The sequence below is a fragment of the Rhinatrema bivittatum genome, chromosome 6 (genome assembly GCF_901001135.1).
Source record: "Rhinatrema bivittatum chromosome 6, aRhiBiv1.1, whole genome shotgun sequence".
NCBI classification, from domain to species: Eukaryota; Metazoa; Chordata; class Amphibia; order Gymnophiona; family Rhinatrematidae; genus Rhinatrema; species Rhinatrema bivittatum.
Window position 1 is genome coordinate 58,836,651 of NC_042620.1, and position 26,646 is coordinate 58,863,296.

Below are 26,646 nucleotides of genomic sequence, written 5' to 3' on the forward strand. Positions count from 1 at the left end.
AAAAAAAATAGAAAATTCACTGAAATGTCTCAGGCCTTAAAGGGGGATAATCCCCGTGTAGAAAGACCATGAAAGGAGGCCCCCCTCCTTAAAAAAGATTGTGAGTCCCCTAGAGAACCATCCCGTGAACCAAATCACATAGAGTCCTTAGTCAAGGATCAAGTCACCATAGATGCCGCTAAATCGAGAGAGGCCAAAAAAGCTTCTAATTCCTGAGGATCATGAAATATGGTGGTTTGATTGTTATGCGTCACTCGCATCTGAGCAGGGTAAAGCAAGCCGTATCTAGCCCCTAATGCCTGCAGTCTGGGCCGCATAGCTAACAACGTTTTCTGCTTAGCCGCCGTAGACTTCGCTAAATCCGGTACGAACAGTATCGTCTGTCCTTGATAAAGAACCGGTGATTTAGTGCGAGCAGCAGCAAAAATCTGAAGAACTTGGGGATATCTCAAGACCTTAAAAATAATAGGTCTAGGATACTTTGATAACTTAATAGGTCGCGAGGGAATCCTGTGTGCCCTTTCCAACTCAAAAGGCTGTTCAAAGGCAAGTTGTAAACTTGTGGGAATTAATTTCCCCAAAAAGGTAAGCAGGTCATTACCTTCTGCTCCTTCTGGGACTCCCAGTATCCTGATATTATTCCTCCGGTTCCTGTTGGAAAGATCTTCCACCGCAGATTTTAACTGTTCCACCTCCTTAGAAACAGAGGTAAGTGACGCAGTTTTAAGAAGGAGAGACGAGACCTGCGATTCAGTATCATCCAAACGGGACTGAAAGCCATCCATACGTGCAGTTAAAGATTGCAGGTCAGTGCGAATCGCCGAAGTATTCTCAACATTCAGTTGTATCAGTTCTTTAAGTTGTTTTAATTCTGTGAGAACCAATTCCGCGGACGCCATATTGCTAGCTTGTTTGGCCTTGTCCGGTGTCGGAGGGTCTTGTTTCTGACGCTTCGAACCCGCTGCTACCGCAAAAGCAGCCTCGATCTTCTCGGATTTCGAGGAGGCCATCTGTTAAAGAAGTGTGATTTTCTGTGCCGTAGGGCAAAAAAAAAAACTCAATTCGTCCGAATTTTGAGCAAAAACAGAGCGAGGGCTCGCAGAGCCTTAGAAGTAGGCAGCCATCTTGTGCGCCGCTCACGAGCGCCCCCAAATTAATATAATGTTTTACATACAAATAACTGATTTCGGATGAAACTAAAAATCATTTATGAACTAATACAACAACTTTAGAGCATAATATTCAATAATAGCGCTGGTAGAAGCCACAGGACGTAAATTGAACAAAGGAATATTCTATTATTTTGAAACTAATTGAAGTAACCTAATCATGGATAGAGCGGGAGAACAGAGGGAGGATTAAATTTTGGGGGAAAAATATAGGGTCGTTGGGACAAGGAGCAGGGAGTTAAAGTGGGTAGAATATTAATTGTCAATTCGGATTAATCAGATATCATAGTGTGAAGGCTTGTTCAAACAACCACGTTTTCAGTCCTTGCTTGAATTTTTTATGGCAGTGTTCCAGACGCAGGTCAGTGGGCATCTTGTTCCATAAGTTAATTCCAGCTATGGAGAAAGCGCGGTCTCTAGTGGTAACGTGTTTGATCTGTTTCATTGGTGCAGATGCTAGTTTAGCTTGATGGATATTTCTTATTGGTCTCTTGGAGGTACAAAAAACGAAATGCTCCGAGAACCATAGCATCTCTTGGTTATGGACCGACTTATGAATAAGGGAGAGAACTTTAAAGATAATCCTAGAAGCTACAGGCAGCCAATGCAGGAACATGAGAGCAGGTGTAATGTGATCATAATGCCTCTTCATTGCTTCAAAGTGATAATGCCTCTTCATTGCTTCAAAGTGAGGCCTCACCTAGAGTACTGTGTGCAGTTCTGGTCACCATGTCTAAAAAAGATATAGTTATAATGGAAAAGGTACAAAAAAGACCAACCAAATTTATAAAGGAGAAGGAATGGGCTGGCTCCTCTATGAAGAAAGGCTAAAGAGGTTAGAGCTATTCAGAATGGAGAAGAAACAGCTGAGGGGAATATGAAAGAGGTTTATAAAATCATGATTGGAGTAGAATGGGTAAATGTAAATTGGTTATTTACTCTTTCAAAAAAATACAACTCCATGAAGTTATAAGAAGCACATTTAAAACAAATCAGAGAATATTATGTTTACTCAATGCACAATTAAGCTCTTGAATTCATTACCAAAGAATGTGGTTATGGCAGTTAGCATAGCCGGGTTTAAAAAGAACAAGTTCCTGGAGAAATCAATAAACAGTTATTAACCAAGTAGACTTATGAAATAGATACTGCTTAGCAATGCATGATAGCAGCACGGATACAATGTATTGCTTGGGATCTTGTCAGGTATTTGTGACCTGGGCTGGCCACAGTTTGAAACAGAATTTTGGACTTGCTGGATACTTAGTCTGACCCAGTATGTTAAATTTTTATATTCTTATTAATAAATGTACTTAGAAAGATATGTTTCTCTTTAAGGACAACTAAATAAGAATGTCATCTCATTGGCATATATTACTAAAGGTTAGAAAAATGCCTATAATATCATAAGTTGTCAGTAAATGACACATTTATTGACGTAGTTAAATATTTAAAAATCCTATCTATAGTGTCAGTCATTCATTGGTTTAAGATAAATATAAGATAGACAACTGGCTCCACTTTAGTAAAGTGATGTATCACAACTCACTTGTAATCTATGTCAAAATGATAAATTAAGTTGTTAATTGTATATAAGAATCCAAAAGAGGTAATAATATAAGCTTTCCTAATAATAATGCTGTATTGCACATTTTTCATACTAATGGAGCTTTTAAAGTACCTACAGTGAACTGTTAATGGGAATGTCTAAGAATATATTGACAAAATCATCTATTTTATAAAGTAAAGATAGATACCTCACTATATTTAAATTTACTTGAATTGCACTAAGGCCTAAAGCTAAGTATTAAGTTGTTTCTTTGTGTATGTTAAATCTAGATTTCTCAAAATAGTTAACCAAAAAAAGAAGAGTGACATTGAAAATATCTGAAAGACTATGTTAACAAAGGTAATTTTTTTTTGCAAATAATTATATGCAAAAATGGCCATGGACAGAAGGACACCCCCCCCCCCCATTCAAAGACTTTAAATGACGCAGTGAGTACACAATCATTATGGGAAGGGGACCGAGGACTAGGCAAGTAGAGCAGAGGGGCTCCTATATGCAGGTCTCGATGAGCCGAAGGGAAACCTGGGGCGCCCGAAGCCGAAGGGGATCAGGAATACCGACGGAGGAGGGGAAAGGCCGCAGAAGGGACCCTCAAGGGAGAAGTAATGGAAGGGGCACCCCTCAGTGTGACAATGAGCGTACGAAGGGACGGAGCTTGAATCGTGGTGCTGATAGGACGAGGGCCCAACAGTGAAACAGAAGAAGGCATCAGACTACAGTAACCCATACGAATAATGCCAGAGGTACAATGCCAAACATGGGGGATCAGACCTAGCCCTTTGGCTTCCCATATATACCCTTGGATGCAGCCAGGCAGCCCTGATAGCAGAAGTAGCAGCATGGGACCTAATTTATACACACAATACCCACAGTCTGCCTACGCGGGAGGGATGCCATACCCACTATATCCATGGGGATATTGGACTGGACAACAGGGTATGCTGGATAATGGAGAGGCAAAAGGGACAGAAGAAGGGAGTTCAACAGCGGTCAAATGTGGAGTCAGAAATTGGTGCACGTCAAGGGGGAGAAGGAATTCGAGCACTGTGGTCAATACTCAGTCCAAAGGAGAGATACAATGCAGTGAGATATCCAGCGCAGTGACCGATACTGATGGTGAGGCTGTAATATTACCGGACGTCAGCGCAAGTGAAGCAACTACAGCAGAAGCAGGAATGGAGCAGCAACAGTTGGGTGAGTTATCCGACCCTAATGTTTCTATTCCACAGCCCCTAGCCGAAATGGCAATAGCGCCCACGTCAAAAAAGAAAAGCGGGAAGCGGAAGAGAAAGTATAGTTCCACTTCCAGCGACAGTAGTTAATCTTCTGATTCTGTCAGCACAGATGAGAACATTCCCCCATGAGTGCAGTCGACACTGGGTGAGATGGCAACAACCTCGATGCCGCAGAACAGCATGGCTCTTCTATGGGTAAACATACCGAGGAGGCTAAGACAAAGAATCAAGAGGAAGAAATACATCAACATATTCAGACTGTTGGAAGGAAGAAGAACTTCCAGAGACAGAAAAAAGAAAAAAGGCAGAGATTCAGTACCGGATGATAATAAGACAATACCGCACAAGCTATGGACATGGACTAGATCATTTCTCAGACTGATGAGCATGGTAACCAAATATGACCCATAACAATGTGGACCGATGCTTGGATATGCAGACACAATTTTAAAAGCACAAAGAGCATATGAAGGCTGGGCATGGCTAAATTATGATGAATGCTTCCGTGAAAGAATGGCGGAGACCAGGACAATGTCATGGGCAACACACAATATCGACTTATGGCTGAAACAAATGATAAACAGGGCTGCTGATGCGGGCATTCATGGATGAACCAGGAATAGAGCACAATACAATGGAGGGCCTACAAACAATACTAATAACGTCTGCTGGAGATTTAACAAAACGTTGTGCACCTTCAAGGACTGCAAGTTTAAGCACGTATGTCTGATATGCTCAGCACATCATCTGGCCAGCAAATGCACAAAGAAGATCGCCACTGGGAGTTCTTCCCCAGGAAAATGAAATGAGGCAATGGCAAAAGCAGCCTCGCTGATTCAACTGGACAGAATGTTGGAAAGGCTTGCCAAATACCCAAGGAAGGAGGACTCGGGGAAGATTATCAGGGGTTTTGGCAAGGGCTTCCGAATTCCTTATCAAGGAACGATCAAGGAATTTACAGCCAATAATGCAGTTTCTACAACAAGACATTCATAAATAGTCCAAGCCAAATTAAACATTGAATTGTCCTTGGGTCGAAAGACAAGTCCTTTTGCAACACTACCATTTAAAAATATGGCATTATCTCCCTTGGCAGTGATAACAAAGAAGGAGCCAGGCAAATATAAACTAATACAAAACCTATCGTTCCCGCCGGGACTCTCGGTTAATGATCACCTGCCACAGGAAGAATGTTCTGTACAGTACGCTTCATTTGACTCCGCCATCATGCTTTTGAGAAGGTGCGGAGAAGCGGCAGTTATGGCAAAGACTGACATTGAATCGTCATTTCGACTGCTGCCAGTACACCCATCTAGTTTTCCATTGCTAGGATTCAAGTTTCAGGGCATGTTTTACTTTGATAAATGCATTCCTATGGGATGCTCCGTGTCCTGCACTTAATTTGAAGTCTTCAGTTCATTCCTGCACTGGGTAACCGAAAAAAGGGTGCAGTTAGACCATATAATACATTACCTAGACGACTTCCTGTTCGTTGGCCCAGCCGGAACAGGGACGGCGGTTCGCCTGTTGCAAACTTTCCAGGAGGTGGCACAGGAATTCAGAGTTCCACTGGCACAAGAGAAGACTGAAGGGCCAACCACCACAGTGTGTTTCATGGGCATTGAGTTGGATTTGAAAAGGATGATATCCAGTCTCCCAATAGACAAAATTCAAAAATTACATGCTTTGATATATATATATAGATCATCTAAAGCAAAGAAGATGGCACTAAGGGAAGTGCAGACAATGTTGGGAGTATTTAACTTTGCATACCGGGTAATTTCCATGGGCAGAGCATTCCTGCGCAGACTTGCAGCGGCAACAGAGGGGGTCAGGTATCCGCATCATTTCATCAGGATATCACAGCCTATATGTGAGGATATGACGATATTGGCATCATTCCTGAGCAGCTACAATGGAATATCAGTTTGGCAGGAGCCCCCGATATCAAGCCAAGACTTGGACATTCATTCAGATGCATCGGGGGGATGGGGATTTGGTGTGTACTGTCAGGGTGCGTGGGCCACCACGCAATGGCCGGCAGCATGGGTTGACGAAGGAATAACAACTAATATAACATTCCTGGAGTTGTTCCCTATATGGGTGTCTTTGATAGTTTGGGGGAAGCTCTTGCGGAACAAACACATCATATTCTGGTGTGACAACCAAGCAGTGGTGTCAATTATCAACAGACAGTCAGCGGAATGTCCAAGGGTGGCTAACCTGTTTTGTCAGGTAGTTTTAAGTAGCTTGCACATTAACAACATTATAAAGGCGCGACATGTCCCAGGGAAGCATAATGGGGCAGCAGATTCATTATCTCGTGCTAAATGTTCTTTGTTCAGCAAACAGGTACCCGGCGCGGACAAACTGGCAACTCCAGTAACACATGTATGGGCAATTGGTCGCCAATCACATTAGAACTGTTGCACCAATCTGTGGCTCACTCCACTTGGGACACATATTGCAAGGGTTACAGGAGAGTATGCTCCTTCCTGAGACAGCATGGTTGGAAAGAAGGACCGGTAGTGGAGGAGCACATCGTGGCATATATATCATGGGCCAAAGATGCAGGACTATCCAGGGGCATGGCAGTGAAGCAGCAAGCTGGGTTGGCATTTTTTATAAGTGCTTAAAGCTGGGGGGACCCTACAAAAGGATTTCTGACATGTAAAATATTAAGGGGTTGGGGAAGGAGGTTAGGACCACAGAGGGATGGGAGGCATCCCATAACCCACGAATTGTTAATAGTAATATGGCACAGGCTGAATAGCGTATGTCATTCAGTATTCGAGATGCAGTTATTTAGATTAGCTTTTACACTAGCCTATTTCAGCGCTCTACGCATTAGCGAGCTAGTGGCTACGGCCAAGAAGGAGGCCGGTCATACAGGAATGTTGATGCGGAACATCACAAAGCGGGGGGACACAATGAGGATTTATATACCGAGGTCAAAAACAGATCAGTCAGGGCGGGGAGCTACGGTGATATTAAGACGATCCCACAGTCAGGTGACTTGCCCATTGGCCAATTTTGAAATATATTATGCCATGCGACCCAAAAAAGGGGACCATTTACTGGTACATGAAGATGGGTCCCCATTAACATGATAACAGTTCTCACCAATACTCAAGCGGACTCTAACGGAGCTAGGTAAGAATGCCGGTAATTTTGGGATGCACTCATTCAGAATAGGAGCAGCCACCAGTGCGGTGCAAGCGGGGTTTACAACGGAGGCAATAAAACAGGGAGATGGTGCTCTGCGGCAGTAAACTCGTATGTCAGACTGGATAGAGCCACCACATTACAACACGCTAATTAATTTGATTATGTGTTACAGAATCGTGTCATAGGTTGGCACAGGTTGGATCATAGGCCACTCATTTGTGCATTGGGCAATAGAGATGTGCATTCGTTTTTGCCGAATTGGAAAATTGCAACAAAATTGTCCAATTCGGCATGTTTCAGGGAGCCCGAAAAAAATCAGGATTTTCCCATTTTTTCGCAAAAATTCGTTTTTCCGATTAGTGCGCACTAACGGGAGTCAGTGCGCGCTAACTCCTCGTTAGTGCGCGCTAACTCCCGTTAGCGCACACTACAAAAACTAACAAAAAGTAACAAAAAGTAACAAAATCTAACAGTTTTTGTTAGTGCGCACTAACAGGAGTTAGTGCGTGCTAACGGGGAGTTAGCACGCACTAATGGGGAGTTAGCGCACACTAACTAAAAATCAATTTTTCGCGAAAAAAAAGACCCAAACCTAAAAAACCCGACATTTTCCATGGCGGCTGAAAAACGAAGAACGACACGAACACAAAAAACGATGCACATCTCTATTGGGCAGCACAAAGGGCACAGCAGCACAGATACAGCCCTCATCTGGACCTGGCACATCAGCGGGTGCGGATCATCTGATTGGGGAAGAGCGGAATGCATTGGGAGCAGCTATTATCCACACGACGGGTCAAGAGGGAGTCGTTGGCCAGGCCGGACATTATAATAATACACCTGGGAGGGAATGATTTAGGGGCAATGACATCTCGTCAGCTGTTACGAATGATAAAGAGGGATATAAGGGAATTGCAAGCAGAGTTCCCGGGAGTGATCATTTGCTGGTCCAACATAATACCGTGCAAAAAATTTGTAAAACTGAAATTATGGGGGAGAGCATGGAAAAAATTAAACAGACAGGTTGGAGGATGGCTGGTGCACAGGGGGGGGGGGGGGGTGGCAGATACGCCACGCATGGGCCAAGGAACAGTGTGAGGGTTTCTATCGGCAGGATAGGGTGCACCTGTCGGATATCGGGTATGTCCTCTTCAATAACGAAATACAGGAGGCACTCGAAAGAATCTACACAGGGCTGTGCAATGGCCAAAGCTAAATAACTTCAGGTGTGGGGGGGGCACCAGGCAAGTGAAAACACTACCTGGCGCTGGTGGCGGGTACCCGGGTCAATAGAGAATTACTAGACATAGGTCAGCCGTGGGGTTTGCAAAGGCTGTTTGTCAAAGGGGTGGGACCACGCTCGGATATAGGGCCCCCTTGCTTGTAAAAGCGGTAGGGGGTCGGAGTGACGTCGCCTTGCTAGAAATAGTGGCGGGCGACAAAAGGGGGGCATAGTCCCTGAGCGGCAAGACCAAAGGATTGGCCTGGGTGAGGGGTAAATTGTTATGATGTTTGAATTCGTTTGAATTCGTATTAACTGTATGTTAATAAAAGCTGCGGCAGATTTACACCAAAAGAATGTGTAGTGTATTATTATTATTATTTGGGTTTTGGAAAGAGGGTAGGATACCAAGAGGGCCGGTGAGGCGTCACGGCTCCCAGAGTCAATAAAAATTGCCATACACATAAGAATAAGGTATAATATAAACAAGAAGAAATAAAAATATGATAGAAGATAAGATACAAGATAAGATACAAGAAAGTATATGCACAGAATAAGTAAATCAAATTCTCTCTGGCTTTGATTTACTTATTATATACCTCTCTACCTACCTTGATTGCAGCTGCATCAAACTAGGTAGAGAGAAGATGGTACATTTCTACTCTTTATTTACCTTTCGTAACTCCAAATCACATTAAATCTCTCTCTCTCTCCTTCCCCCCTCCAGCTGTGGTTAGATTACTCAGTGTGATAGTGGTATCAGGAAAGCAATGGACATCTTAGCTGGTGTTATCTGGCAAAATTTGCTATATAAGGGCCTAATTCATCAAGTTATTTTCCCATAACCCTTATTGGACCAGGTGTTAAGTTTGGTCCTCACCAGAAAGCCCCTGGCTTGTCCCAACTTATCCAACAAGATAAGTTAGGGTGGCTATATTGATAGGAAATTCAAACCCTTCAAATATGGACCTTATATATATAATTATTGAATTTCAATAATATTCAATTCTGCCTTTGCAAGAATTGTGTTGATTCAACAGCAGTTTCTTTGTTTATATTTTTGTTTTATTTTTCTATATATAATTTCCTTCTCTCACTATATATATATTTTATTTATTTATTTATTTTTTACCTTGTGCTTCTTTGTCATACACCTTCATATGTACAACTCTTGAAGTCTTGTTCCGCACAACAGTGGGATTCCGTCCGTCTTTTTTATCAAAGGTTCCCATTTGAGCTAGGTTTTGATCTGCCCACCATATTTTCTTTTCTGTAAAAAAATGTGATCTTCTTATAAGTTGCTTTAGAACGATAATCATAAAGTTTACATTTATGAAAAGATTGCAATACCCTTATACAATTTATTTACAGTCCATAACCATTTACCATTTTATGCTAATTATTTTTACAATTGTAGCTACTATTGTATTTGCTTTAGAGTTCTGGGGTATTTTGCTGTTCTAGTACCTATAGTAATTACTTTGAGGGCTATTCTTGTATACAATGAAATACAAATTTGGAAATATATAACATACAGGAGTTCTGGTTCTGAAACATCACTCAGAGTACAATGTATTTATTTAAATATATATAATATAAAAATATCAGATAGTGATTTTTAAAATGAAGAGGCTGAAATTCAGTGTCATTTTTTCTGGCCAAGTTTGGGATTTTAAAAATCCCTCAGCATTGACCAGCTTGAGATAGCTGGATAACTGTATATCTGGCCATTTCAGAGGTAAAGGCATTCTGAGGAAGAGTTGGCTAACAGCTAACTGCTTGATTCACTTAGACTTTTCTCCCATTCTGTGTCTGTGGGAAAAAAAACAACCCTTGATGAATCAGGACCTAAGTTAGCCTTAAAAATTCAATTTTTCAGGGTTATCTGGCTAATATAGCTGGCTAACTTTAGGACTGCCAAAGAGCAGTCCGAAGGTTAGCCTGATAAATGTATCCTGCTTTGACTTAGCCTGGTATATTTAGCTGCACAGGTGTGCCACTGAGTATCCCAAACAAGTAAGTCAGATAAATATAACCTGGCATTTTTGCTAGCCCAGCCAGTATCTGAATATGGATTATGACATTTTTAATATTTATCTAAATCACTGAAAATCATTGCAGATTTAGGGTCATCCAGTAAGGTGTTTAATGATGAGATGCTCAAGCCATATAATGTGAAATCTAATTTAAAATGAAAGCATATTTAAGAAGAAATGTTCAAACACAAAGTAATAACATAGTTTGTGTGAAGATCGGGTTATAATAGGCAGACAAAATGTGTGTGTATTATATAGTCTCAAATGAGGATATTATATACATGTGTTAGTAATAATTACACTTACTTAATAATTCAATGTCCATGTGCAGTTTCCTCCCATAACTAAATCAAACCCCCTGGAATGCCCCTTTTTATTACAACTATCTTAGATATTTTGTGAAAGTTCATATATACCTTAACGGGGCTAAAAATCCACACAGGCAGATTGAGCCATTCTACCCATATAACTACTGTTGTTACCCATGTTGATCTCAAGTAAGCCTTTGAAAATGTACCCCTTAAATTTAAGCATTGATTTAGATTTCCACAAAAAAGCTAATTCTCCTGGTTAAAATTCTCCTGCTTAAAAAGGCATTAAATCAGGATACATTTGGAGGGTAACAGAAAGTGGAATGTCTAGCAAGAATACATAAAAGATTCTTAATACTAGAGATGAGAAAAAAAAAAAAGGATTCTGAAACAAACATCCTACTGCACTTGAAGATACATGACAAAGCAAGTAACAGAGTCAGTTTACTAATGGAAGGGTTCAAAAATTTAGGAAAGTGCCTTTAGGCACTTGGAAAACATTATAACAATATCAGAAGTAAGAGGAAGGACAGGCTATAGGGTCAATTTTTAATAAGCCACTGAGCAGTCAATATGATTAGCTAATATTTTCCTGCTTATTTATAGGATTTTTTTTCAGCTGAACATAACCAGTTAGGTTTTCAACTGAAAATGTCCCTAAAACTAGTCAGCTAAAATTTAGCTGGCTAGATTCAAAGTGCTCAACAGGACTTAATTGATTAGTGCACAAAATCAGCATTAATCAGCTAATTTCTTTCCCATAGCCCAAATTAATGTACAGCATGAGGCTACATGTCCCCCATTATCACTCCTTTTTTTTGCCTTAAAATAAAAATGGCGTGGGGGTCAATAGTTACCTGCTGGATTTCCATCCCTGCAGTCTAAAAAAATGTTGTGTCAGTAATGAACAGCCTCCCACTTAATTCCACCTGCCTTCTGGCAGAAAATTAAAACTAGGAGGGGATCCAACAGCCCCCCCCCCCCCCACCCAAAGGATTCTCCTCTGGACCTTCCATTCATTTCCCCAAGCTCCCAAATCCTCCTTAACCTGAACTAGGAAGAGACTGTGCTCTTACGTCTTCTTAGATTGGCATTCATGGTTACTCTGATAATGTCATTATTAGAACAACCATGGGAAGAAGTCAAGATATAGCCTTTTTCTGGCTCAGTTTTCAGTAAGTTTGAGCAGCCTGGGGCGGTAGGAGATCTGATAAGAGGATTGTGGTGTGGAAGGATGTTGGACCCTCTTTTCCACTTTAATTTTCTGCTAGAATGGGGATCCTTCGTAAGGCTTGCAGGCCTCTTCTCATCTCTCACCACATGAAACATTTTCAGTCTGTTATCCAAGTGAAGAGAACGTGTTGTGCGGAAGGTGGTTTAGCTCACAAAGATTTTCTTTTTTAATTATATGTTTATTGTACTGATATATGAAAAAGTTACATGAAGTGATACATCGCACGTGGAGATATAACAAGCTATACAAAAGAAAACACACCAAAATGCATCAAATACATACTTTATGAAAACTAACACAAAAACACTAAGTTGAAAAAGAACAAAGAAAGCCAAACAATAGAGATGTGAATCGTGTCCTCGATCGTCTTAACGATCGATTTCGGCTGGGAGGGGGAGGGAATCGTATTGTTGCCGTTTGGGTGTGTAAACTATCGTGAAAATCGTTGAAATCGTGAGCCGACACACTAAAACCCCCTAAAACCCACCCCCGACCCTTTAAATTAAAACCCCCACCCTCCCGAACCCCCCCCCAAATGCTTTAAATTACCTGGGGATCCAGCGGTGGTCCAGAACGGCGGCGGTCCGGAACGGCCCCCTCAATTGAATCCTGTTGTCTTCAGCCGGCGCCATTTTGCAAAATGGCCACCGCAAAATGGCGGCGGCCATAGACAAAAACGATTCAATGCAGGAGGTCGTTCCGGACCCCCGCTGGACTTTTGGCAAGTCTTGTGGGGGTCAGGAGGCCCCCCCAAGCTGGCCAAAAGTTCCTGGGAGTCCAGCAGGGTTCAGGAAGCGATTTCTTGCCGCGAATCGTTTTCCATACGGAAAATGGCGCCGGCAGGAGATCGACTGCAGGAGGTCGTTCAGCGGCGGTCCGGAACCCCCGCTGAACGACCTCCTGCAGTCGATCTCCTGCCGGTGCCATTTTCCGTACGGAAAACGATTCGCGGCAAGAAATCGCTTCCTGAACCCCGCTGGACTCCCAGGAACTTTTGGCCAGCTTGGGGGGGCCTCCTGACCCCCACAAGACTTGCCAAAAGTCCAGCGGGGGTCCGGAACGACCTCCTGCGTCAAATCGTTTTTGTCTATGGCCGCCGCCATTTTGCGGCGGCCATTTTGCAAAATGGCGCCGGCTGAAGACAACAGGATTCAATTGAGGGGGCCGTTCCGGACCGCCGCCGTTCTGGACCACCGCTGGATCCCCAGGTAATTTAAAGCATTTGGGGGGGGGTTCGGGAGGGTGGGGGATTTAATTTAAAGGGTCGGGGTGGGTTTTAGGGGGTTTTAGTGTGCCGGTTTTCCTGCCCTCCCCCTTCCCCCGATTTACGATTTTTTAACGATAAATCGGGGGAATTGGTATTGTATCGTGGCCCTAACGATTTTTGACGATTTAAAATATATTGGACGATATTTTAAATCGTCAAAAAACGATTCACATCCCTACCAAACAATCCTACTCATAGTTTTGATCAAGACGTAAGTTCCAGATCTTTTAAGCTTAACATTTCATGGTCTTCTTAATGACTATGACCTTATGCTTGAGTTCTGAGGAATTGGGAGGGGGGTCTCGAACCCTAATAATCCTCCATATTAAATCTCACTTCCTTCCTCACATTTTTCAGGAAAGGGTCCAATATTCTGATTTGATTTTGATATTTAGCTTTCAAGTAGAAAGAAATTAGTTCCATAGCAAATATCTTCTAGATTATGTGGATCTATGTTCTTATTTTTGGCTTGCATTGAAATTTCCAGTGTTGAACTGCAATATGCTTTGCTGCAACTAGAAGGTAAACCACTAATGGAATTCCACCCCTGCCTTAAGAAGTGATCTACTAACTTGACTTTCCTAATAAGATAATTTCAGGATCAAATGAAGCATCTATTGTAATTTAGCATTTCTATAGCACTACTCAACATACGCAGCACAATACAAACAACAACATACAAGAGACATTCCCTTTTCAATAGTGCTTTCAATCTAATCAAAGCAAACATACAGGTCAATAGACAAGTGTTAAAATTAGTTAATGAGGCTGAAGGCAAACCAGTCCCATTTTTTTGCAGCAGAACCAGAGTATAGTACTAATGAGATAATTTTATAACCATTCTCTTTATTTGTCACACACAGTGAGTTGCCAGGGTCAGGCTGAAAACACCATGAATGAAAACACAACATTGGTGAGTGCTCAGACCTGACTTCTAGCCAGATCCTCTGTCCCCTGCTTGACTCCCATCTGGTCTCTAATATCTTTCCATCTCTGGCTGCTAAGTCCCCAGGATCCAGGCCTTCAAGCTTCTCCCCATGCCACTTACCTCATCAGTCAGTGCTGCGTGAACCCTTCAAAGGGTCAGGCCATAGGCAGCCCCAGCACCAAAGGGTCAATGCAAAGGGCCTGCCCCTTTGTGTTCCCCTTTGTGCACTCTGTTGAGTGTCCAAGAGACTTGGTGTCCCTTTCTTGGCCAGGCCAGCACTAGTCTATGGACATTCACACCTGTGCCCCACAGCTTTATGGTATATACCTTATTCACCCTTCTAAACTGCCTGCTTACATGCAACACACCACCTCCATCACCACACCACATACAAAATATGGTACACATAAAATCAAATCCAGTCCCCCCCCCCCCCTCCACACACACACACACATATCTAATATAATCTAATATATAGCATCACTGACCAAGGCAAACAATCATCTCAATAATTATCCAACCATCATTAGCTGAAGCCCCTTCACAGATCTCACCTTCACCCACTAAGGGACACCCAATAAGGAGGGGTACATCCTTCCCTTGTAAAATTGCTCCCTGCAAAACAAGAACACTGTTCTTAAACACCAGCTCTGCCCACAACAAAAGCAGCTATCTCCATGATCTACTGTTAGATAAGTATGCAGATATCTTATTCCTTACAGAAACTTGGGCACATGGCATTGATACCACACAATTTAACCAAATTTGTTTCCCAGACTACATGTTTGCTTACACCCTGCACCACTCAGAGAGGGGCAGTGGAGTAGCAATTAACTCCAGAAAATCTCTGGAACTAACACCTTTCCCTACATGAATAGTAGAAGAAAATGAAACCATGTCTATCCAGGCTGAAACCCACCCCAAATGTGGTTTCTTCCTAGTCTACCACTCACCATCAAGCAACTGTGAAGCTCTAGTTAACCTCCTTCAACTAATTTTGGAAATTATCCTAAAATACACAAGAACCCACATTGTCAATGATTTCAACATCCTCATAGATGAACCACACCTGGATCTTCCACAGGAGTTTCTTACATCCTTAAATTCTCTTGGCCTGTCTAAGCTACTCAGTGAACCAAACCATAAGGCAGGGCATATTCTTGACCTGCTTCTAGCACCACTAGATCCAATACATAATGCTGCATTTGGATGCCCCCATGAGCCAGTGCTCTCACCTCCATGGCTGGCATACTCGGCCAGCCGTCACTGTCTTCGGCACAGCAAAATGGCACTGACCCTTCCCGTGGCAGAGGCCACTGAACACCATGTGGTAGGACGCTGCCAGCTCCTACCTCTCCCTGAACCCCTTAGGCATGCGCATGCCTGACATCAGGTCTCTTAAAGGTACTGTGGTGGAAAATTTCCTGTGATCCCTGCTGATGACATCATCATCTTCGCCCTATTTGAGGGCAGCTCCCGCAATGCACCCTGTCTCAGCAACAGGTCCACCTACATCTAGTAGTGCATGTTGCTTATCCATCCTTCCTGCCTAGCCTGTTCCTGCCTTCCTATGCCCAACTTTCTCCTATCTTTCCTGTCCAGCCTGCACCAGCCCTATCCATCTTTCTTCTTCTCCCTTGAATGGACACATGGTTTTGACTCTTGCCTGGACTCTCATTATGCCAAAATGCTGCCTGCCTCTTACTATCACCTGCCATTGGACCACTTTTCTAGCCCTCTTCAGAGAATCTGCCGAAGAGCAGCCATGTGGTGCCGCAAGTGGGGCCTATCCCACTTGCGGAAAAGAGAAATAGAAACAGTCGGCGCTGAAACAGGTAGGGGGAGGGGGCGCGACTGTGTGCTTCTCAGGCCATGAGCACACAGTCTCTATTTCTGTTTGCCATGAGCAGGATAGGCCCCACTTGCGACACCATGTGGCTGCTCTTTTGCGCCCCCTATGGCTCGGCACCCTAGGCGACCGCCGAAGTTCGCCTAATGGACGCGCTATCCCTGTCCCTAGGTATTAGTAGTGTGGGATCTAACTTCTGTTTGGGATCTGCCAAGTTCTTGTAACCTGGATTAACCACTGTTAGAAACAGGATACTGGTCTTGATGGACTCTTGGTCTCATCCAATATGACACTTCTTATGTTCTTATCTTTTTGCCTTGTTTGGTTCAGGTAGTTTTCATAATAATGTGACATTACTGAGCATGGGATGGGAAAGGGGCCCCATCCCATATTCCTATATTATATAAGATTAATGTTCTCTATTTTGACAGCATAATATATATAAATTTGTATTTTATACTTGATTGTTTACCACTTTGCCATATTTTCTTCAGAATAGTGATATATACATATTTAAATTAAAATAATTAAAATATAGAAGTAGACTTTGGAATATTACAAAATATTTGGCCACAAAACAAATCTATGCTTTTGAGGTTTTTTTTTTTTTTAAGAAAGATATTTTCTGAATAATTTTATGAACTAAGACAATCAGATATTGGACAGATATCATTCTTTGTACTCAATTTCATGCTTATAACCTTTCAAAGCACCTAGTTAGAGCATTGCATTCATGTGTGATGCTAGATAATAGGAAGATATGAGGTGAAGGTTATATATTATTCAGTTTATGCCTTGTAAAGAAAATGAGTTAATAATTGTGTACTATTCTAATAAGTTATTGTTATTCATGATATAGGATGTTTAAGATTTGGCTATCCTAACCTTTTTGATATTGTTAATTTGTAATTTTAGATAAAAAATAATAATGCACTGGAAGAAAAAAAAAATGTTCTTATAAATGTAATAGTAGTTTTAAATATAGTTTTCAGTAATTACAGTTTTTCATTAATAAATAACATATGGTACAGGTATATTTATGTTTTTTGCAACTTAATAATATTAATGTTCCCAGTAAGTTTATGGATTCTGGAACATTTAAATTGTATTAATATCAGTAAAATCTCATCACCATTGGTGTCTCACTGGTTGGCATGTAATCACTCCCTGCCTGACATCAACATTTTGGTGATTCGACAGATTAATGATATTAGAGGTGGAAATATCTCATGTAAGTTTGTACAAGGCAAGCAAAGATTTATTTATTAATGGAATATCTTCTATCCATATACATTAAATAGAGAGATTGAGTGGGGGCATTCCTCTGAGGTATAGGAAGCAGTATGAGATGCTGAGAGTGAGTTCTGTTTGGACTGCAAACTTTCATATGATCATATGAAGTTTGTTTAAAATAAGCAAGGCCAGTGTATGTATGTATTGTGTGGTTTCAGAATGACTGGTTGGAAGATGATAAGTGGCTTGGCGGTAGCCCACTTGGTTTGGGAATGTAAGAGTTTGCTTTAACTGTGTGTAGAGTTTGAGATATTCATGAAATTGTTATATGATGTTGTAGGTTATTTGTAGGTATGGTTTTTATTGCAGATATCGGAAGTAGTAGATTTATATTTACAGTACTAGTATGTGGAATTCAGGGAGTTATATGCATTGAAGCAATAATGTTGGTAAGATGGACAGTTTAAAGTAGTAGTAACTGTTCAGTTTCTGATGTTGATGCTTAGTTTATTGTTTGATATTATATAGATTGATTGCTATGCATTATTTTGATACAGAGTGATGAATATTGCATCATAAGACATTCCATGGACATTGAGATTTGCTTAAAAGTTACGGCTGGCTGGTGCACATAAGTGAAAATGGTTATATGGGCATCAATATGAGACGTTGATTCCTCGGAGCTCCCGATTATACCTTAGTAAGTTTTGTAAGCATCTTTATAGTATTTATTTCATTTTAATTAAGAGGTTAACAATTATGCTTTCTTTTGAAATTTTAGTGTGCTGGGTCCATTGATGAGCTTATGTGTAGTTTTCTTTAACATCTCACAGATTTTCCCTGAGGAAACCACAATGTTGGTGGTGAAACAAGGGGCTCTTGTCAGGAAGAAATCATAATACAGAGAAGACAAGCAGGGGAGATTTAATGACAGATAGAGAAGAGAATCAATCAGGATATGGAGAAGTTATTTCAGCCTGAAAACATCAATTTTTGATATATATTGTGAAGCTGTGCAATGTTCAGGTATATTATACAGAATTAATTGTTTGTGATATTATATTGTATGATTTGTACATTTTTATATCATATGAAATGAATGATTTGATGGTTGTGGGATGAATTTTGATATATTGTTTTGTGTGTTTTGATAGTCTAATAAAATGCATTATATTTTATCTTATTTTTGATATTGTATATGTGGGAGTACTGCACATTGGAGATTTATTATAGAATGTTCATAATGTTAGAGTGGGGTAAGTTCTATAATAATTAAGAAGTATATTGGTTTAGGATGCTAATATACAACATTGAGTTGTATATCATATTATTACATTCTCTATTTTATTCCCTATTTCTTTCCAAATAATTGCTAACATTCTATTTGCTTTTTTGACCACTGTTGCATACTGAGCTGAGGATTTCAAAGTGTCCAAGATGATGCCCAGATCCTTTTCCTGGATGATCGAGGGGTTAAAGGGGCTCTTAGAGAAGATAAGGCCATTACAGAAAGATTAAATGATTTCTTTGCTTCGGTGTTTACTGAAGAGGATGTTGGGGAGTTACCCGTACTGGAGAAGGGTAATAATTCAGATGGACTGAACCAAATCACGGTGAACCTAGAAGATGTGGTAGGCCTGATTGACAAACTGAAGAGTAGTAAATCACCTGGACCGGATGTGATAAACCCCAGAGTTCTGAAGGAATTCAAAAATAAAATTTCAGATCTATTAGTAAAAATTTGTAAACTATCGTTAAAACCATCCATTGCACCTGAAGACTGAGGATGGCTAATGTAACCCCAGTATTTAAAAAGGGCTACATGGATGATCCAGGAAACTACAAACTAGATAGACTGACATCAGTGCCAGAAACAATAGTGGAAAGTGTTCTAAACATCAAAATCACAGAACATATAGAAAGACATGGTTTAATGAAACAAAGTCAGCATGGCTTTACCCAAGGCAAGTCTTGCCTCAGAAATCTTCTTCACTTTTTTGAAGGAGTTAATAAACATATGGATAAAGGTGAACTGGTAGATATAGTGTATTTGGATTTTCAGAAGATGTTTGACAAAGTTCCTCATGAGAGGCTTCTAGGAAAAGTAAAAAGTCAAGGGATAGGTGGTGATGTCCTTTCATGGATTACAATCTGGCTAAAAGACAGGAAACAGAGAGTAGGATTAAATGGACAATTTTCTCATTGGAAGGGAGTGGGAAGTGGAGTACCTCAGGAATCTGTATTGGGACCCTTAACTTTTCAATATATTTATAAATGATCTGGAACGAAATACGACGAACTGTTCAACATCCTGAATGACCCAGCACTAACAGGCCACACATGATCTGCAAGTATCAGCAGTGTAGACACTTAAAGGTTGTGATTCACTTCTGAGATTTCTACTGATCAAAATGGAAGGATTGGAAAAGGGCATTTTTTTTTTAGTGAACCCATAGAAAGTGCATAGTGCCTGCTTATAAGCTTTAAAGCAAGTGCATTGTTTGGTCTCACAAGATGAGCAGCCCTCTCAAGCATGGGGAGAGAAAGGCAGACCCTGGTACAAGGGCCTGCACCCCTAACTGCACAAGCCACTTTTCATGTCAGTGATGCTGTTACATCCCACAGCCCCCCCCCCCCACCCCTTGCATGTCCATGCCATTTGCTGAAAACATATAGCCAGAATTGGAATAGAGAAAGGAGCATCTGTCTTACTTATGAGATAACTGTCACCATATAGTGTGTCTTCAAAATTTTCAAAGAGGCCCAAATGCCTAGGTATAAATGACTCATGCATGGCTCCCAGGTACCTGGCCACCACATCGAGGATGCGCATTCGAGTGTCACAGACCACTTGCACATTGATGGAATAGAAGAGCTTTCTGTTGCAGAAGATCTCCTCCCTGCCTCAGGATAATGGCTATATGAGTGCATTCGATAGCTCCCAGAACACTGGAAAAGTTAGCAATGGCATAAAAGCCTCTCTTCAATTCCATCAAGTCTTGCCTGTCCTGATAAAATGCCTTGTAGCGATTCAGACGGTCAGATACAGCTGTTATGACCTGGTCAAGACAGTGGAAAAAAGTGGTTTGGAACATTTCCCCCATGTCCCCTCTGTAATTTGGAAGGATCCACTTGCCATGAAATACAGGGTAGGCAATAGTTTGATGAGGATTGGCACAGAGTAACTGAATCCAGATCGGCTCTGATTTCTTCATATAATTCCAGGATAACCCGAGAGCTGAGGCGATATTTATTAACTGCATAATTCTCTGGCATGCCCAGCAATGAGACTCATGGAGAAAAGATGTGCTCCTTGTATCTCCTACACTATGCCAGGCCATATGGGGCCAGTGTCATGGGCTCTGGTTCAGGGACTTCCTTAGGAGGGGTTGGAACTTCCCTTGCCTGTTTTATGTTTGTTGTTTTTCCTCTTGTTGTTGTCTGCAGTGAGCCCACTGAAGTATCTGTTATCCCCCAACCAGTTAACTTGCCACAAACTAATGGAAGACAGGCTAGGTAAGTGTGTCTGATAAAATACCTTTTTTATTGCCCACAATAATTGCCATGATAATCGCTGCAATCCACGATAATGGCAAGCTTTTTTCCTGGTACCACAAAAAAAAGGTGTAGTTATTTCTGATGTCAAATCCCAAGTTAGTGTGTATTATTCTATCGCAAAATGCAGTGGGACACCTTAATTTGCATTAACTCCTCCCACTTGCATACTAAAATAAAAATGTGCATGCTAGCTTGCGTTGCACTATTTATCACGTGGGCAATTTGTGTTAAACCGCATTTAACGCATATTTGAGCTCTAATGCAATTTGATGACTGATCCAGTTAGTGATCAAATATTCACAGCTGTGTAACAATCCTTAATCCTTGGTCCCTTGATGAGGACTGTTCCTAAAAAGAATGTGCTCATTAAGTCGGGAGGAGGTCTTTAAAATAGAGTACAAAAGGCTCATGGTTTTATTACAAGTAGAGACTGGTCCCAATTAAACTAAATATCCAAAGGAACAGGAGGACACTACTGGGTCAGAATATTATCTTTGACCTTCATAGCTGAGCAGAAGTAGGGTCCTTTTGGTTCCAGAAAAGGGTGAGAAATTAGCAATGAGTTTATTGCTTCTTGCCAAAATTTTCTTTAAAGATTATCATGCACCTGGAGTAAGTTGCAAGTGGAAAAATGACTCCTCCAACAAAGTTAAAATAGAAAGCAGGAGCATATTGCTTATAAAACTTCGAAAAGCTCTTTGAGGAATGTTATCTGCTTTGCAGATTGGTTACAATTTCCAGATAAAAGATAATGCATAGTACATTCCATTCATTGAGTGAATGAGAAATGAACAAAAGACATTCTGTTGCGCTGAGATGGGAGAGAGTACCAGGGGGCAGTACCCAGCGTGGGACGAGAGTTGTGTGCCTTTGTGGAGAGATGATCCATGTCTGAGAATGGAGCAACCGAAGCCCCTGCCGACCTGCACAGCCTCAGTTAGACCAACCACGCAAGGTTTGGTCTCTGAGTGGTCCTCCGACCACTCCAAACCTTTTCAGACCTGCTCTCCAGTGCCAGATGTCACCTGCCGTGGTGACATCTGGCACAGGAGAGGTGAAGACACTGACAAGACAAACATTAGGTACAGAAGACAAGGCTAAAACTCGGTATGGCGAGGAGACCGGGCAACTCTGTGCAGAACCGACTTAGAAAGAACTTCGTAGACCTAATGAGATGGGTCAGAGAAGCGGGACTTACTACGCCCCATGGTGAGAAGGATCCGGACCAGGACATCTGAGGAAAGAAGACAAGGACATCAGAACAGGCTAAAACGTCAGGCCTCCAAGTGCTGACGGAGGACATGGAGGATCCTTGGCCCTGATTGAAAGATATCCGCCCGAGCGCCCTACATACTTCAGCCGGGGTGGTCTCAGACCACACTGGAGGACAACAGGGCCTCGGAAGACTCAGGACGAGACGAGATGAACAGGCAAGCAATGTCCTGCAGGCACCCTACACAACCCAGCCGTGCTGGTGGCAGACTACATTGGAGAGACATCAAGACGAGGAGGAACTTCGACCCTGATGCATAGAACTTCCCACCAGTGCCCTACACACCTCAATGGGGGTGGTCACGGACCACTGGGCCACTGTGTGCCCTACCAACCCAGCCGGGCTGGTCACAGACCATGCAGAGATGGGAACTGGAGCCTCAGGAGACATCAGGATGAAGAACTTCAGGGTGTGAAGACATCATGACACATCAGGAACAATGGAAAGGTGGGAACAACACTGGAACATCAGGACACATCAGGAATACAGAATGAACAGAGACCAGGAACAACAACGAGGAATCCTACAAAGACAAGTAAGCCTGGAAGGAGTGAAGATGCAGAGAAGTCCTAGGATAGAACCAGCTCCTCATGAAGACAAGTTGGAAGTGACACCAGGAGCCGTTTGTAGGTAGAAGAGGACTACGTCCGTGGAGGAGCTTACCGTTGGACCACACCTCCTTGTCCCTTTAAGAAGAGGAGAGAGGTGCGGCCTTGCCCCTTAGGAGGAGCAGGAAGAGGAAGTCCAGGACCCTGGACAGTGGTGTCCCTGCCACTGCCCTGCTGTTATGGTTTTGAGGTGTTGGAGTGGATTCTTGAGTACTGTGGTGATGGACATGCCCACGGGGTGGAGCCCCATGAGGAGCCGCTGTACTAGGCTAGATTCTATACACACAAACACAGAGAATTTGTATTTATTATACAGCTCGGTGGTACTGCCCAGGAGGGGCAGCAGTGAGGTAACTTAGTAGAAGCAGTCCAGGGGTCCTCAGCAGAGGAGACAAGTTGCACACTCGAGTAGATGGTAGGCAGCACAGGGTAGTAGAGGAAATTCCTGGATGCAGACTCTGAGCGCTGAAGCTGGAGGTGAGACAGACTGATAAGGTTAGTTACTCACTGAAGTAGATAGCTGTATTGATGAAGATCCTGGCAGGCAGAAGTAGATCAGTAAGGCACCAGAGTAGGAACAGCAGGCCCTCGAGGAGCGAGCACCCGATATCCCAGATTGGTACTTGTAAGAGAACATAAGGGCCCCCGAGGAGCAGGTACCCAGGTTAGCGATGAATTACCCCAAAGGGCAGAGAGAAGGCTTCCTGCGGCAGCTAGGAAGTGGCAGAGCAGCCTAGACCGGAGGCAGTCCAAGCCTTGCTAACTCAGTTTGTTAGCATACGAAGGGCAGGCTAAATACCTGGATGTTGTGACGTCACTCAGAGGGGACACCCCCAAGGTTCCCACCATGATGTGGATAAAGAAGTGGGTGGCGTGCGCGTGCGCACCCTAGGATGCCCTCAGGAAATCCATGGCAAACACCGTCGCCATTGCCGTTCTGGGGACGCTGGAGAGAGCAGAATGAAGACGCGGCAGTAGCCATCTTCCCAAGGCTGGAGGAGAGAGAAGGAAGAAAGGTGAGGCACAGAGGTTGAAGCCGTTTGAGACCAATGGATGCAATACCTGCATGAGGAGGAGTTAGGCCCCAGAGCAGGTCCCAAGGCGTCAGAGCAGTTCATGCCGTGAAGAGGGACTGGAGGCAGCTCCAGCCCCTGAAGAGGAGCTCTCAGCAGCCTCCTAGCTGCAAGAAGAGGAAGACAGAGGCGGTTCCTGCTGCAGAGAGAGGCCCTGAAGTCCACGGCTCCCACTGCGGTGAAGGGGAGCTCCAGGGCGGCATCCCAGCCGCAAGAAGAGGAGCTTCTGGCATTGGCAGCTCCTGTCACGTGAGAGCAGGCCCCCAGGCCTGCTAGAAGATGGCGGCCTCCGGGCCACAGAGGAAGAACTGGCGTGGCTCCGTGCCATGAGAGGGGTCCCCGGCAAGATGGCTGCCATGGCTACAGGAAGCAGGGCATCAGGGCGGGAGCAAGGCAGGCAGGTAAGAGGCCTCCTGTGGCTCTGGCCACGGGAGGAATCGCAACACATAATAGAGCCCCAATGTTTATTTTAAAAATAATCCATTGATTTTCTAAAACTAAGGATATAAATTGGTTTGATATATGTTAGATATAATTGTAGTCATAAACATATCACTGATGTTTTTTTCAGTTCATTTAAATATGTTGTATGTCTATCATTCTATACATGTAAATATCTACACATGTATTTATTTATATATTTATCTATCGAGTTATATATACCATCGTTCAGTTTCACCATCACAATGATTTACAATGTTTTGAGGTTTAACAGAGTGTTCAAAAATTCATACGCTTGTTAACATAGTTATCTTAGTCGTTATAAACATAGTTTGGTTGAAAATTGTACAGGTTAAATTACGTGCTTTGGATTGGTTCTGCATGCTTATATGGGCCGATAGAGAGGGAAGTTGTAGCATAGAGTCAAGGGTGTTTTGGTAGGCTTTGGTGAACATCCAAGTTTTTAGTTCTTTTTTGAAGGTTTTTAAATTTTGTTGTGTTCTCTGCTCGGTTGGGAGGGAGTTCCATAGTTCGGGGCTTTCTAGGGATATGGCTCTCTTTCGAGTTGAGGTAAGTTTGTGACGAGCAGGTGGAATTTTTAATATACCTTTGTTAGCTGAACAGAGATTTTGGTTTGGTGAGTGGAGTTTTATTTTGTTTGTTTGTTTTTTATATATTATTTTGTGTATTATGGATAGTTCTTTGTAGTCTATCTTGAATTTTATTGGGAGCCAGTGTAGTGAAATGAGAGTTGGAGTAATGTGATCGTATTTTTTGTTCTGGTGAGTACTCTGGCAGCTGTATTTTGAAGGATTTGGAGAGGTCGGATGGTGGTGAGAGGTGAGTTGTAAGTTGAATAGATGGTGGTGAGAGGTAAGTTGAATAGCAGGGAGTTGAAGTAATCCAGGTTGGAGAAGATGAGTAGTTGGAGGACTGTTCTGAAGTCGTTGGGGGAAAGGAAAGGTTTTAGGTGTTGTAGGGTGTTGCGGCCTACCGAGGGTGACAGGGTAGGGTGGAGACACAGCCTGGCAAGGCTTCACCCGGAGCCGGGGACCCCCCGGGAGGAGCCTGTAGGGACCCGGGCCCTTGGGACTTAGGCGCTGTTAAGGAATGTCCAGAAAGGCTGAGGCAGAGAGCAGGCCGGAGGCCTAACAGCAGCAGAGGACTGGAGTAGCAGGGACGCTGGAACCAGGGCAGGCAGAGTGAGATAAGAGTTTGTGATACGCGGGTTGGCTTGAGAGCCGGCTGATCTGAGCAGAAGGTCGGGTGGAGGCAGGGCAGACCGGAGGCTGCAGTGGAGTTAGAAGCAAACCGGAGTCAGAGGCGGGCAGCAGGCTGTAGCGGAGTCAGAAGCAAACCGGAGTCAGAGGCGGGCAGCAGGCTGTAGCAGAGTCAGAAGCAAACCGGAGTCAGAGGCAGGCAGCGGGCTGAAGCGGAGTCAGAAGTAAAAGTTCCTTTTGGGCCAAACGAGCGTTCCGGCGTGAACCCGCGGGGAATCATGTGACGCCGCGTCACTCCAACGTGGCGCCGATGTGACGTGCTCCTCGGAAAGGCTTTCAGAAATGGCGTCCTCACTCCTCGCTGGATCACCAGGGAGTTGTGGTAAGTCTTTGGGGGGGGATTAAGGAAGGTGAGGGGTTTAAATTTTTATTTTGGATCAACAATCGCGATTTCCAACTTATTCAACATAGCTATGTTGAATAAGTTGGAAATCCGATCGTTTATGTCTTATCACTTTTTTAAGTTAAAAAAAAAAAAGTAGCGTTTTACATTTATGTTCAATACGAATGCACACCCCTACTGTGTTGGGAGTGGACAATTTTTTAAATAATTTTGGCAATGAATGGTAGGTTTCATATGGGTCGATAGTTTAGTGGGTTTTCTGGATCAAGGTTGGTCTTTTTCAGTATGGGTTTGATAATTGCTGATTTTAGGCAGTCGGGGTAGTTTCCTTCTGTGAGGGATAGGTTCACGATCTCGGTTAATGTTTTGGTTATTGATTGTTCGATGGCTTTGATCATCTGTATGGGTATGCTATCGATAGGGTGCTTAGCTGGGTTCATTTTTTTTATGATATTTTGGATTTCCAGTGATGATGCTGAATCAAAGTTGGGCCAGCTTGGTGTTTGATTGATTTGTATTTTTGGGTCTTGTGTGTTGTTGTTTAAGAGGTTTTTGATTTTTTTCGTTAAAGAAGTCTGCAAAGTCATTGCTTGAGAGCTTGGTGATGTCTGGTCATTGGAGGATTTGGTTAGGCAATGTACGATATTGAAGAGCATTCTTGGGTTGTGTTGGAATTTGTTTAATTTTTTTTGAGTAGAAGTCTTTTTTTGCATTGTGTATATTTTTTTGCGTTGTGTATATTTGTTTTGTGTTGTATATATATATATATATATATATATATATATACATATATAAATATACACACACCAATATATTCTAAAAGAAAAATCTACAGGCTGCATTTTTTG

At 42.6% G+C, this 26,646-nt stretch overlaps 1 protein-coding gene across 1 annotated transcript in view; it reads right to left on the reverse strand.

Moving 5' to 3' along the window:
- LRP1B (LDL receptor related protein 1B) overlaps positions 1-26,646 on the reverse strand; it is a 3,516,099-nt gene that overhangs the window by 1,074,556 nt on the left and 2,414,897 nt on the right. Inside the window, 1 exon segment of the mRNA XM_029607894.1 lies at positions 9,497-9,634. Within this exon segment, the coding sequence (XP_029463754.1) occupies positions 9,497-9,634 (138 nt within the window).